The sequence below is a fragment of the Berghia stephanieae genome, chromosome 5 (assembly GCF_034508935.2).
Source record: "Berghia stephanieae isolate SIO BIC M18660-M18661 chromosome 5, UCSD_Bste_1.3, whole genome shotgun sequence".
Taxonomy (NCBI): Eukaryota; Metazoa; Mollusca; class Gastropoda; order Nudibranchia; family Aeolidiidae; genus Berghia; species Berghia stephanieae.
Window position 1 is genome coordinate 61269188 of NC_088364.1, and position 16203 is coordinate 61285390.

Genomic DNA, 16203 nt, shown 5'->3' on the forward strand with positions numbered 1-16203 from the left:
GGTAGAGATTGATGAGGTACATAGAATATGTGTGTTTGTATATGAGTGTGTGTGTGTGGGGGGGGGGGGGTGAAAAGACTCCTGGAGAACATAGAATGTGTGTTTGTATGTGGGAAGGGGGGGGGGGCGGGGGGAGTTGGGGAGAGATTGATGAAGTACATAGAATATGTGTGTGTGTGTGTGTGAGAGAGAGAGAAAGAGAGAGAGAGAGAGAGAGAGAGAGAGAGAGAGAGAGAGAGAGAGAGAGAGAGGTCTTACAATGAAAATAAAATTGGACAATGAATAATATAGAGAGCGAGAGATGAGGCGGGGGTTTTCGTCTTTTATCTTTATATGTGTTCGTTCGTGTGTGCGTCTGTGGGAGAGAGAGAGAGGGGGGGGGAGGGAGGGTGTAAGAGGGAGAGAGGGGGAGGGGTAAGAAATAGAGTGGAAGAGAGCGAGAGAAAGAGAGAAGAAGAGGAAGAAGAAGAAGGATGCTGAGAAAGAGACAGATAGAAAAGAGGAGAAAGGGGAGGATGGAAATAAAAAGGGAGGGAGATACAAACAGACAGGCAGAGAGAGAGAGAGAGAGAGAGAGAGAGAGAGAGAGAGAGCGATGCAGAGATATAAGGGGGGGGGGGTAGGGATCAAATAAGTCGAAGGATGTAAAGAAAATTGAACAAACAGAGAAACTAATGGGAGTCTTGTCATTGTTGTTGTGTGTTCCAGAGCGATAGTCAGTATCGAGCAATGCATTTTATGTGTGTAGCAAATACTGCCGTGCCACTGAATGGACCACAATTATTTGGTATCGCACTCCGATACTATCTAGGTTGCCAGATTGATTTTGAGAAGAAGAAAAAACGCAGAAAAATCCCCAAACGGTCTGATGAAATGCCAAAATTTCCCAAGCATATATATTTTTTTTTCTAAACTGGACATAAATTGAAAATAAATATTTATTTTCTTATCCCGCCGCTGCGATGAGTAATAATTGTCTTTACTTTAAACATTTAGATTAACTTTGTCTTGCCATTTTCTGGGTGAAAATTTGTATATTTTGTGAAATGTTTGTTGATTTGTTAATACAATATATGAAAGTAAGCGATTTGAGAAAAAAATTAGTCAAAACTCCAAAATGCTTCAAAAGTCGCAAAGAAAAAAATTCACTAATTTAAACTTTTGGCCATAAAACTCGTCCTTCAAAAATACCGAACGTTTAAAATGACCTTCGTCTTGTCCAAAACTCTCAAACCTGGGACTTGATGTTTGGCCAAGGTGAAGGTCCCATTACGAAACCAGCGATCTGTGGTATATGAAATGAACATCGATCCCATATTATCAGCGGCTGAGATAATAATCAATGCATTGTAAAGCTTGTTGAGAAAAATTGGATTCGTGGAAATGCGCCATATCAACGTTCTTATTTATTTATTTATTTATTTATTTATTTATTTATTTGTTTATATATTTATATAGGGACTTGTTACTTGTTACTTGAATAGGAAAATGCTCGATTTGGAGCAAAACATTTATCCGTTCCAAGAAAACCCGAGCTATATATATTTATTTATCTAGTTATTTATCTAGTTCTATATTATTTTTTTATTTATTTACGGTAAAATCCGCATAAACTCAACACTCAATAAACTCAACTTCTCCTTAAAGTTAGTCCCACATTTTGCTTTTGTTTTTTATTTAAATGCGTTCCATTCATAATGGATAAACTCAAACCTCGCTTAAAGTCAAACAATCTGTCTGTTCCGGCGTCGTGTTGGCATTTAATAGGAATCCACTGTATGTTACATACAGGATTTTTTACAACTTGGTAAGATTTTTTGTTGTGTGATTTGCTTGGCATACCCTGGTGTATTCATTATTATTTTTTAAATCGTCACCCTCAGAATCTGTTGGAAGCGGGTCTAGTTGTGTTCAAGGCAGGGCCAGACGATGCCAGGGTTGATTTTGTGCACGTGGATAACCTGGTTCAAGCCCATGTCAAGGCAGGCCAGGCGCTCACTGCCGAGAGAAATTTTATCGCCGTAGGTATCATTAATTAGCAATGCTGTTTGGTTGTGATGTTAGTAGCATTTTAACTCTCTCCTTACTAGCCATTTTCAGAATTTTCCCCAAAACTTCACACTCACCCAACACAAATGCAGACATATCTTGCTCAAACAGAAAAGCAACAAAATTCTATGCATAATATTGTTCGACAATATGGGCGATATTACAGAATGTCAAGTTTTTATAGCTATAGCAAAAATAAATGAAATCTGGATGAGAAAAGTGACGGCTCCATCGTAACAAATGTGACGATTCTCCTATAGGTGGTAAGGAGAGGGTTAACTCACTCAATCCTAGAGATTTTTGCTACATTTCAAAATTGGAAAAAAATTATTTTAAAATGAGCATGTACATAGATAGTTTTATTCAACTACCATTAACATTCAAAAACTAAAAAAAAAATATTAGCTTTGATACTACGCCTCTAATTTGTCTCAGAAAAAATGTAATAAACATGGGGTAAAAGTAACCCGGGTAAAGTAAACTACGGATGTAGTCGATGTCAGGGTTGAGTGAGTGAATTGAATTATCAGAAGCTAAAATATGTGCGGCTATGTGGTCTAGTGGTATGACACTCGCTTTCGGATTGGAAGGTCCTGGGTTAGAGCCTCGCTCGGTGCCGCATAGTTGAGTCGTTGGAAAAGGCACTTTACTCACATTCTCTCACCGTACTCATGTGTAAAATGAGTACCTGGCCGTTAACAGCGTTGTCTCTGTCAAAAAAAAATTGGAATATCGCCTAACAGGCGTCATGCATGTCACGTCTTACGTGTTAAGTGTTGCTGTTAGCTCAGGGACCCCTTGTAAAGCGCTTTTGAGCATGTTTAGTGAATATTGCTCTATATAAAGCTCAAGTTGTTTTTGTTTGTTTTTTGTTTTTTTTTGGGGGGGAGGGGGGGGGGGGTTTCAAGAATAGTTGAACTAAAAATGGCCACTCAAAAGAAATCATTTTTCGGCCAAATTTAAACGCAGGGGCCCTTACTTTTAAGTAAGAAAAAGTGAGCATAATATATTAAAAATATGAAAGTGACATCCCTCCTCGCGACTTGTCAGATGCCATTCATTGCCTAGGCATTCCATGACGAAATATATAGATGATCTATCAAACAAGATGTCTCATGTCAACTGGAATCGCCCATGTTGCCCAAGGTGAGCAGATTGGAGGTTTATAATCTTGCTCAAGGGGTGTAAAATGAACGGCCTGAAGCGGGGCTCGAATCTGAGACTTCCCTGGTCACATTGCCCTTCAATCTCATTCAGTCCTAGAGATTTTTGCTACTTTTCAAAATTGGAAAAAAATGTATGTTGATAACTAGTTTTATTCAACTATCATTAACATGTAAAAACTAAAAACAATAGCTTTGATACTTCGCCTATAATTGGTCTCAGAAGAATTAAATAAATATGCATGGGGTAAAAGTAACCCGGGTAAACTATGGATATAGTCGGTGTTAGGGTTGAGTGAGTTAAGAGAATAATATGATGTTTAAGGTTTAGCAAAAAACAAACAAAGGGCAATAACCCAAAAATAAAAGAGGTTATAGTATAAGATAATATTTTATAATATTATTATTGACGGTGACTTGTTACTTGAACAGGAAAATTCTCGATTTGGAACAAAATGTTTCTTTGTTCTAAGAAAACTAGAGTTTCGTTAAGTCCTCATCCATTACATATGAAGGGAATTAACCCAATAATTATTGCACTGTGCATTTGTATAATAGCGATTCTCTCCCTTGTTTTGAAGTAACTAATTGTGACTCGTCTCCTTGGAAACGATATTATTTTCTTCTTTGTATACAAAATTCATGATGTGTATCTCAAAGTGGTCCTAGGCTGCTAGAAGCTGTGGACTGTAAAAAGTAATAAACAAACATGAATATAACAGCTTCAAAAAATAACAAAATACCAAACGGAACGTTTTGTCCTCAAAACCCTTCTTCAGTCAACAACAAAAAACAATAAAGACCAGCGGCGTGGCATGCTTACAGTATAAAGTGGTGCCAGACGAAAATGACTTACACATGCTATATGTGTAAATATAAAAGAAAGAAAAAAAAACTTACATACTTGTAAAGTAAATTTGCATGGTGATATTTCTATTCCTGCAAATCTTTTCAATAGTTTGTTTATATAAATCACGAACGAATATATTGATTGGAGTTTGGACACTGAGGGAAATGGCCAAAGGGACACATGCAGACATTGAATGTCAAAGGAACAAAGGGTAATTTCAAAACTTACAAAGCGTAAGAATGTAAACAGCCCATGGCCTATTAAAAGAGTACTGTAGTTACGTCATGAAACAGTCCCATTCCACTTCAGAAATCAAACATGACACCATACAAGATCTCTCTCTCTCTATCTATCTATCTATCTCTATCTATCTATCTATCTATCTATCTATCTACCTATCTGTGTGTGTGTGTGTGTGAGATGAACGCGCACGCACACACACACACACACACACACACACACACACACACACAAAGTCAAACACGCATATTCACGCGAAGATCATGCATTTAGCATATATAGCTTCACTATCAAGAAATGTTTGACTTAACTCGTTCACATTCCTTCATGCCAATTTTTGCAGCAATAATAATAATAATAATGATGATGATGATGATGATGATGATGATGATGATAATAATAATGATAATAATAATAATAATAATAATAATAATAATAATAATAATAATAATAATAATAATAATAATAATAATAATAATAATAATAATAATAATAATAATAAATTAATATATACAATAATCACGACACAGAGAGAGAAACAAATGAACTTGTTAATAATCGTGATTTCGATAATAATAAAGATGGTCGAAGTTACCATACTATGACTAGGACGTAAATGACCAACATTAGCTATTTTTCCCCAGTCCAACAGAGTTGGAGCAAAAATTCCTCGGCACCTGAGGCGGGTTTTTTCTCGTATGTGAAGGTGGTAAAAATTCGAGCTAGGTATTCAATGTGGCAACATTATAGTACATTATAGTAATAGCCTTAAATGGTGCCAGCAAAAATCCGCTCCTTGCAATCGTTTGAGTGGGGAAATCCAGTCACTCGCTCAGCCATGGTACACAGTCGCTGACAGTCATCAACGGACTGTGTGAATCGGGAGAAAAGCGTGGATAGAAGGCGTTGTGACAGAAAGGGAGTCTGTTTCACACTGTTGATAAAAGGCGATATATACCATTTCTCAGTTTTATATATTTTAAAAAATGCTGTTATCCATTTTTAAAACATGGATGTGGTGCCAGGCACCATTTGAACCAATAGAGCCACGCCCCTGATAAAGACATAAATACATTACTAAATTCCAGATAAACGACAAAGATATTTTGTATCTGGAATGGACTTTGGTAATGTATTTATGTCTTTATTGTTTTGGGGTTGATTTTTTTTTTTTTTGAGGGGGGGGGGTTGTTGGCTGGAGAAGGGTTTTGAGCCCGAAACGTTCTGTGTTTGGTATTTTGTTCTTTCTTGATGTATAGAGCAGTAAAGTTAGGTGCCCCAAACGTAAACAAAGGTCGAGAAGCACGTGGCAAACCACATGTTCCTGTCTTGAAAGCTCACGTTCCAATGTAAATAATAGAAAAAAATAACCTTTAAAATTTGGCTGTTAGGTGGCAAAAGAAACACATATTCATAAATACTCGATCATGCATCAAATAATGTCTAGATATGGATATTTTATGGAACAAAAGGTAAAATTTTCTAAAATTTATCAAAAGTTACAGTCTATCTATTTTTAGACCAGAGCAAATTATTGCGCTGGTGTGAACAAAACGAGAATTATTCGGAGCCTGATTTTCATAATAATTTAGCCTTATATTATTATTTCTGCAACTGTTAGATTTTATGTAAACATATTTTCAATACTGAAAGTGTATTGCTACAACTCAAACTACAAAATTGGGAGACCTATATTGTGCGTAAATTATTCCGGTCCCTAACGGAAATCACTAGCAACTTGTTATTGTTTACGTTTGGGGCACCTAACTTTACTGCTCTATATCTCAAAAGACGGTCACACCTTAGATTCTCTTTTACTCGATGATGATAATAACGATATTATTCCACCCCTCTCCTAAATAGTAACGCGTAATGATATCAAGTTTACAATAATAATTTATGACGTCAGCTTATCAAACGTTGAAGTTCACTGAAATTAGATTTTTTGAAGAAAAAAAAAGTATTATTTAAATATGTTTGAAAATGTCTTTTACTCAAAAATGACGAAATCGGCATCGATTGAGGGGTAGAATAAAAGATGTCTTACACTCTTGCGTATTTTTTTTTAAATTCGAACTTTGTTCCCAACGCGCACTCGCAAGCTCGTACCGCGGTTGGGAACACGTCCGGAATCCCAAAAAGCAGGAGTGTATGAATCGTATATTATTATCTAATTACTATAATATAACATAACATAACATAACATTATATGGTATAGGGCGAAATAGGATAAAATCCCTTGAATGCCCTTAATATTAAATTGATTGAAAGATTACAATACTGATACACGTGGTAAAGATAGGATAACAACTTAAATGTACTCATGTATGTGTGATGTACAAACATATGTCTTTAACCTTGACATGCAAAGCACACACACACACACACACACAAACACACACATACACTCATACACCCATACATATAGAATACCATAATAAGATAACAATACATGATATTTACATACAAGATTGAAAGGCATGTCAACAGCAGTTCAAACTAGTATTATTCGTCATATATAAATCTCCCATCATATAATTCCCTGTCTACTAACACCTTGAAATAATCTATAGATGTTGCATTCTTTGTTTCAAATTTCAAATTGTTCCATTTCTGGACAATACGAATAGGGAATGAGATTAGCGGGAGAGTAGCGTCCCTTGATTGGACGTCACCTTACAGAGAGAACGTCAAAATGGTTTTGCGCATGCGTCTCTCTCGTCCTCGCTTTCGGTGAAATGCCTCATGCCGCTTTCACCGGAAGCGAGGACGAGAGACGCATGCGCACAACCAACATGACGTTCTCTCTCTAAGAACTTTTCCGCCGGTGACGTCCAATCAAGGGACGCTTCTCTTCCGCTAATCTCATTCCCTATAACGAATACTATCTGTACACAATTCCAGGCAGGGAAGGCTTACTTCATCAACGACGATATGCCAGTCAACCAGAATGAACTCTTACGGCCACTGGTAGGCTCTCCTTTATCATCGTCATCTTTATCATCATCAACAGCATCATCCTAATCATATTCATCATTATCATCCTCATTTTCGTCGTCATCATCATCATCATCATCATTGTCGTCGTCGACATCATCATTATCATTATCATCATCATCATTGTTATTACGATTATTATTATATTATTATTTATTATTTTATTATTATTATTATTATTATTATTATTATTATTATTATTATTATTATATTATTATTATATAGTTAGTTAGTAGTAGTATAGTAGTAGTAGTAGTAGTATATGTTAGTAGTATAGTAATGTATGTAGTAGTAATAGTTAGTAGTATTATTAGTATAGTAGTTAGTAATAGTGGTAGTAGTAGATATTAGTACGTACGAGTTGTAATAGTAGTAGTAGTAGAGTAATAGTACGAACGAGTTGTAATAGTAGTAGTAGTAGTAGTAATAGTAGAAGAGTGTAATAGTAGTAGTAGTAGTAGTAGTATAATAGTAAGAGTATAGTATGTAGAAGTATATAGTAGAGTTGTTGTAGTAGTAGTAGTAGTAGTAGTAGTAGTAGTAGTAGTAGTTAGTAGTAGTAGTAGTAGTAGGTAGTAGTAGTAGAGTAGTAGTAGTAGTAATAGTAGTAGTAGTAGTGTAGTAGTAGTAGTAGTAGTAGTAGTAGTAGTAGTAGTAGTAGTAGTAGTAGTAGTAGTAGTAGTAGTAGTAGAAGAAGAAGTAATAGTAGTAGTAATAGCAGCAGTAGTAGTTATATTTAGTTTCATTTACTTTTACGTGGTCTAGTGGTATGACACTCGCTTTCGGATCGGAGGGTCCGGGGTTCGAGTTGGATCCTTAGAAAATGCTCTTTACTCACATTCTCTCACTGTATAAAATGAGTACCTGGCCGTTAACAGCGTTGTCTCTGTCCACAACAAAATTGTAATATCGCCTGACAAGCGTCATGTCTTCTCCTACATGAGTAGAAGCGGCTATGAAGTCGAGTGGTATGACACTCGCTTTCGGATCGGAAGGTCATAGGTTCGAGCCTCGCTCGGCGGCGCATAGTTGAGTCCTTGGAGAAGGCTCTTTACTCACATTCTCTCACCGTACTCAGGTGTAAAATGAGTACCTGGCCGTTAAAAGTGTTGTCTCTGTCCGAAAAAATTTTAACTTCGCCTAACAGGCGTCATGTCTTGTCCTACATGTTAAATGTTGCTGTTGGCCAGGGACCCCTTGTAAAGCGCTTTGAGAAACGTTTAGTGGATATTGCACTACCTATATAAAAGCTCATTTAAGTTCGTCCTACAAGTTGCATGTTGCTGTTTGTAAAGCGCTATGAGCACGTTGATTGAATATTGCGCTAGATAAAAGCTCAATTTTTTTTTTTTTTAATATTTTAACGCTGACAACCATGTACTTTTTTACACCCATTTGCCATCCAGATCGAAGGATTGGGATACACATATCCACGCTACTGTGCTCCAGCCATCCTGTTGTTTTATTGTGGTAACTACACATTATTACAATGGTTTGAACATTATTATTGTTATTGTTGTTGCTATTATTATTATTGTTATTATTATTATTATTATTATTATTATTATTATTATTATTATTATTATTATATTATTATTATTATTATTATTATTATTATTATTATTATTATTATTATTATTATTATTATTATTATTATTATTATTATAATATTATTATTATTATTATTATTATTATTATTATTATTATTATTATTATTATTATTATTATTATTAATGTTATTATTATAATTATTATTATTATTAATATTATTATTTTATTATTATTATATTATTATATATTATTATTATTATTATTATTATTATTATTATTATTATTATTATATTATTATTTTATTATTATTATTATTTTTGTTATTTTAATAATAATAATAATAATAATAATAATATAATAATAATATAATAATAATAATATAATAATAATATTATCATCGTCATTATTGTTATTTTTACTTTTATTAGTTGTATTAGTGTTTTACTATTCGTGTACACTGCGTTGGACACAACTAAAGGGACATAACCCATGACAAACGCTTACCCATAAGTTTGTAATAAACCGTATATATATATATATATATATATAAATTTAATTCCATTCTTATTTGTTTTTTCCTCTCCCTGCCCCATTATTTCCCCAGCCTGGATAACAGAAATGATTCATTACATTATGATTCCATTTTACAACTTCCAACCATTCCTGACTCGTACAGAGGTGAGAATAACTTTTGATTTTGGGGGGTCTTGTGTGTCGTTTTGTCGTCTTTTAGTATAACACTTACCTTTAGATCCTGTGGGTCAAGGGTTTGAGTCCCACTGGGCGGTAAAAAAGTTGAATCCTTGGAAAAGGCTCTTTAGTCACATTCTCTCATTGAACTCAACAGGGAAATTAACAAAATGGCTAAATTTATCCAGTCTCAGAGATGGAGAGAGAAGCACCCAGAATACAACATGAATGACCAATCAAGGTGCTCGACAGAAAGGAACAGGTCATCATCTTCAGACTGAGAACTGGACACAACCAGTTAAAGGAACATATGTGGAGGATGTCCAGAGCAGGTGCCTCTGGACAATGTGACTGCGGACTTGAAAATGAAATGGACATCATGTCCTAATGGAATGTCCAAGGTACAACCAGCTGAGAAGGAACTTCTGGCCTGACCCAACCCATACTCAAAGAAGCTGTACGGCAGTGAGGACGACCTCAGGACCACTGTGGGCTTCATTCACCAGACCGGACTGACCATGTGACGTGACGGGAACGAAGAAGAAGAACTGAGGTGTAAATGAGTACCTAGCCTGTAACAACAGCATTGTCACTGTCGATCGGGAAGATAAAACATTGTAATATCGCCTTACATGTGAATGTCTTGTCCTGCATGTGAAGTGTTGCTGTTGGCTAGGGACCCATTGTTAAGCGCTTTGAGCATGTTTAGTGGATATTGCGCTATATAAATACTCAAGTACTTTGGGTATTTGTCTTGTAATGACCAACTTGGAACAAATATTTTGTTTTGTTGATTTCCACCAATTCATCGTGCGCAATAATTTTTTTATTTTTTTTTTAATGAGAGTTTTTATATAACAAAATATCCACTCAAAGTCTCACAGCGCTTTACAAGGGGTCACAGGCGATCAGCGATACTTAACATGTAGGGCGAGAAATGACACCTGTTTGGTGATATAACATTATTTTTCGGCAGAACAACGATGTTAACGGCCAGGTACTCATTTTACACCAAAGTATAGGGATAGAAATGTAAGTGAAGAGTCTTTTCCAAGGACTCAACTATGCACTGACGGGGCTCGATCCCAGGACCTTCCTATCCGAAAGCGAATGTAATACTACTAGACCACATGGCCGCATAGTGCGGAATATTCTAAACAAAAGTTGTTTTTAGGGGGTTTTTTCGTAACAGCAATTTCAGAAAATTTTTGAAAACATTCCTATTTAGGCAGGCTTTTGAGTAGTTTTAGTATTTGTCTTCTGTGTAAAATTTGTCTTTGTATGTGTAGAGCCTTAGAGCCCTTTCAGGATTCTGTCTCCTGTGTAAATTAATTATTACAATTACAATTACTACACAGTATAGGAAATGACTAACTGGATACTAGAAACAGACTGACACACTCGAAGTAACACTCACATGTTTCGAGGCACGCGTCCGTAGAGAGAGTGCAACCAGATTTAATAAGATATGGAGAAAATTTACGTGTTGCAATAATCTGGATGGTTGGATATCTGAAGCTTCTTTCTAAGAAAGTGTGACAAAAAAATTGACAATCCTTTTTATATGAGGTTAAATTATGACAATAATAATGATGATGATGATGACTATGACGACTTTGATGATTATGCCGATGATAATGATTGTCACATAACAATGATTCACCCTTATTTTTCTAAATTTTTATTTTAATAATACAAACATCATCATCATCATCATCATCATCATCATCATGATAATGATGACGATAATGATGATGATTATGATGATGATGATGATGGTGATAATGACGATGTTGATGGTGATAATGACGATAATGATGGTGATGATGGTGATAATGACGATAATGATGCGATGATGATGATGGTGATGATGATAATGATGACGATAATGATGATAATGATGATGATGATGATATTGGTGATAATGATGATGATAATAATGTTTTAACCCTTTCTGTCCCAAGGTGTACAAGACTTGCGTCACGCATTACTTCAGTATAGAACGTGCCCGAAATGACCTGGGCTACAGCCCCACCATTCAAAACGATTTATCCGGAATTGTCAACTATTACAAGAAACTAGGCAGGGTCAAAGGTCATAGGTCATCGTCGTTAGTTTACTATTTGGTCAGCTTGATCATCGTTGTCTTATTTTACTACGCCATGACGAGTTCCCTTCCAGGAGTAACCACGTCATCTCCTGCCTGATGTGTATCTTACAGCCTAAGTGTCTTTCACAAAATTTATTGCCAATGTTTCGTGGTGAAATGTATTTTTATCTTCAAAAATTTTTTCTTTATGTATCTACTTTTATTATAACCATTGATGCTATACAAATCTTTTGTATTTGTTATTAATATATATTGTTGTTATTGTTAATTATTATTGTCATTATTATTATTAACATTATTATCATGCAGGGATGGTGTCTATGTAGTAAATGTAGTTGTAGTAGTATAGTAGTATAGTAGTAGTAGTAGTAGTAGTAAGTAGTAGTATTAGTAGTAGTAATAGTAGTTGTAGTAGTAGTAGTAGTAGTAGTAGTAGTAGTAGTAGTAGTAGTAGTAGTAGTAGTAGTAGTAGTAGTAGTAGTAGTAGTAGTAGTAGTAGTAGTAGTAGTAGTAGTAGTAGTAGTAGTAGTAATTGTAGTAGTATTTGTCTATTACGTCAAATAGTAGACTAAATGATTTTTATATGATCTCAACTGCATTTTATTTTAATGTTGACACTAAATGAGAAAGTAGATAAGTGGGATGGGGATGGTGTCTATGCTGATCATTACACATTGTTCATTGACAGTATGCAGGGATGGGGTCTATGCTGATCATTACACATTGTTCATTGACAGTATGCAGGGATGGGGTCTATGCTGATCATTACACACTGTACATTGAAGGTATGCAGGGATGGGGTCTATGCTGATTATTTCACACTGTTCATTGACGGTATACAGGGATGGGGTCTATGCTGATTATTTCACACTGTTCATTGACGGTATACAGGGATGGGGTCTATGCTGATTATTTCACACTGTTCATTGACGGTAAGCAGGGATGGGGTCTATGCTGATTATTGCACACTGTTCATTGACGGTATGTAGGGATGGGGTCTATGCTGATTATTTCACACTGTTCATTTACGGTATGCAGGGATGGGGTCTATGCTGATTATTTCACATTGTTCATTGACGGTAAGCAGGGATGGGGTCTATGCTGATCATTTCACACTGTACATTGAAGGTATGCAGGGATGGGGTCTATGCTGATTATTTCACACTGTTCATTGACGGTATACAGGGATGGGGTCTATGCTGATTATTTCACACTGTTCATTGACGGTATACAGGGATGGGGTCTATGCTGATTATTTCACATTGTTCATTGACGGTAAGCAGGGATGGGGTCTATGCTGATCATTTCACACTGTACATTGAAGGTATGCAGGGATGGGGTCTATGCTGATTATTTCACACTGTTCATTGACGGTATGCGTGGATGGGGTCTATGCTGATCATTTCACACTGTTCATTGACGGTATGCGGGGATGGGGTCTATGCTGATCATTACACATTGTTCATTGACGGTATGCAGGGATGGGGTCTATGCTGATCATTACACATTGTTCATTGACAGTATGCAGGGATGGGGTCTATGCTGATCATTACACATTGTTCATTGACGGTATGCAGGGATGGGGTCTATGCTGATTATTTCACACTGTTCATTTACGGTATGCAGGGATGGGGTCTATGCTGATCATTTCACACTGTTCATTGACGGTATGCAGGGATGGGGTCTATGCTGATTATTTCACACTGTTCATTAACGGTATGCAGGGATGGGGTCTATGCTGATCATTTCACACTGTTCATTGACGGTATGCAGGGATGGGGTCTATGCTGATCATTTCACACTGTTTATTAACGGTATGCAGGGATGGGGTCTATGCTGATCACTTCACACTGTTCATTAACGGTATGCAGGGATGGGGTCTATGCTGATCATTTCACACTGTTCATTGACGGTATGCAGAGATGGGTCTATGCTGGTCATTTCATATCTTTCGTCTTGTAAATCATCTTTCCGTTATGCACTGTATTGTGTTATGTTAGCACAGGTCCCCACAAATCATATATGATATGTAACCAAAACATAATACAGTGCATAACAGAGAGATGATTTACAAGACAAAAAATATAATCTCCCAAAATGACTATACATTTTTGACGGTTTCCCTCCCAGCTAGAGTATCCGGCCAGGGCCAGGACAAAACCAGGTAATCTCATTCCAAGACAAAGAAAGAAAACATGTTGACAAACAGATATAGGGGGATAGAAGACACAGTAATTTTATTTTAATGCAATGCTCATGAGACACGTTTTTGTTTGAACGAGTCGGTTGTCATCCTTTCATCTATGCGCATATATACTCTGATGTGGTTTAACCCACTCAACCCTAACACTGACTATATCCGTAGTTTTCCCGGGTTACTTTTACCCCATGCCTATTTATTACATTTTTCTGAGACTAATTATAGACGAAGTATCAAAGCTAATGTTCTTAATTTTTACACGTTAGTGGTAGTTGAAAAAAAAAAACTATTTACATGCTCATTTTTAATGCATTTTTTTTTCTAATTTTGAAAAGTAGCAAAAATCTCTAGGTTTGAGTGAGTTAATACATGTAAACAAGATTTTAAATGTTCTATCATTATTATTCATTAATTAATTAATTTATTTATTTATTTATTGGTCTCTGGAACTGATGATTGTTAAGTATTATGAACCCACCAAGGCCATTTGAGATTGAAACGCAATGACTGCCAGAATGATATCACAACTGTGTCAATCTATGATCAGCTCACGTGATTGAGGGCGCAATGGAGTGCAGCATTTATTGTCATCAGGACAATGACAATGGTAGCGAAGGAGAAGGAAGAGAAGAAGAAGAAGAAGAGAAGAAGAAGAAGAAGAAGAAGAAGAAGAAGAAGGAGGAGGAGGAGGAAAAGTAGTAGTAGGAGGAGGAGGAGAAGAAGAAAAAGAAGAGGAGGAGGAAGAAAAAGAAGTAGAAGAGGAAGAAAAAAGAAGAAGAAGAAGACCAAGGAGGAGAATTAGGTGAAGTATTGTGAGCACTGCCAAACCGTTGTAAAACGAATTGCATCTGGTTTTAATCTTTGCATCAGTCTTTTATCAATGATTTTTGTTTTAGAAAATGAAAAATTAAATAAGATTTTTATATTTTATAAAATAAAGAATGCAATAATTAGTATAATGTGGTTGAATTTTTATGAATTTGTTGTTGTTTTTGCTTTTTGTTTGTTTTTTTTTTAAATTTTTAACCAAATTATTATTATGATGAAGTGATCTCAGACAAAAGAAGGCACTGAGTGTCTGCAAACCAACGAAGATCTGAAATTTGTCAAACAGCCACCTAACACGAGTTGTACGGCCCTAATTGACAAGAATCTCGTGTTTATTGATATTGAACTGCCTGATGAGAAGGTTTGTGGATTTTTTCGTGGCTGTCCAATACCGTTGAAGATTATACCGGATGTGTATAAATAAAAAAATTTAAAAAATTGAGCTTTTATGTAGTGCAATCTCCACTAAACATGCTCAAATAACTTAACAAGGGGTCCCTGGTAACAGCAACATTTAACATTTGTCAGGACGGGACATGATGCCTGTTAGGCGATATTACAATTTTTCGGACAGAGACAACGCTGTCAACAGCCATATACTCATTTTACACCTGGCTACGGTGAGAGAATGTGAGTAAAGAGCCTTTTCCAAGAACTCAACTATGCGCTGAGCGAGGCTCGAACCCAGGGCCTTCCGATCCGAATGCGAGTGTCATACCAATAGACCATATAGCCGTACAATGATCAAAGGGAGGAGTCCAAATTTGAAGGGGAAAAAAATCTGCATAAACTGAAAATGCATGATTTTTGCCCTTTTGCAAATTGTAATTTGAAAATATTTAAGCATTTGTCGAGTGTAAATTCAATTTGAACATAGTATGTCCATATATTCATGATTAATTATATTTACCTCATTACTTTATTTTCACAGATTTTGAGTCGAGAGAATTTGGGAGATCGGGAGATGTGAGAGAACAAAATATGATGAATGAGATATTAAAGACAAACAAGGACGGTGTTTTATAAAGACAGATATGTCCCATTCGTCCTGTTTTCTTGACTAAGGGGAATCCCGTAACATCCACATCATCTGTATCCGTTAATCATATCGAAGCTTCTATTCTATGGGACAAATATGGCAAAGCTGTGCAAAAAACCGCGGGGCCAGTTCTTCGAGCTTCAAGCAGTAATATTTGCTTTTCTCATCGGGTTACAAGTCCTATTCACCTTTTTCAAGGGCCAGTTTGGAACTTTCAATGAATGTTAAAATAAAACTTCAAAAATTTCCAAGTGAAAAAAATGAATAACAATCAATAATAACAACAGCAAGATGAAGAAACAATAAAAGAAGAAGAAGTAAAAGACAAAACAATAATAATCATAATAATAATAATAATAACAACAACAACAGTAAAGCACTTCAAATCCTTTATTGAAATAAATATGTTTACAGTTGTTTTCCATATTATCTGTATATAGAAAGCAATACATCGTCGGCTCGACAACAAATCATAAAATAGATTTT

The 16203-nt window shown here is 35.7% G+C and overlaps 1 protein-coding gene across 4 annotated transcripts in view; it reads left to right on the forward strand.

Moving 5' to 3' along the window:
* The window catches only part of LOC144973358 (short-chain dehydrogenase/reductase family 42E member 1-like), a 255897-nt gene extending 241101 nt beyond the window's left edge, over positions 1-14796 (forward strand). For 2 of the 4 annotated variants that reach the window (XM_078915687.1, XM_078915686.1), the window contains 5 exons: positions 1884-2021; positions 7207-7272; positions 8706-8769; positions 9455-9528; positions 11505-11976. In XM_078915687.1, coding sequence (XP_078771813.1) covers positions 1884-2021; positions 7207-7272; positions 8706-8769; positions 9455-9528; positions 11505-11747 — 585 coding nt within the window. In that variant the 3' untranslated portion in view covers positions 11748-11976. Of the gene's footprint in view, positions 1-1883; positions 2022-7206; positions 7273-8705; positions 8770-9454; positions 9529-11504 lie in introns of all 4 variants that reach the window. The other 2 variants (XR_013645539.1, XM_078915685.1) reach the window with 2 other exon arrangements.
* Positions 14797-16203: the final 1407 nt, after the last annotated feature.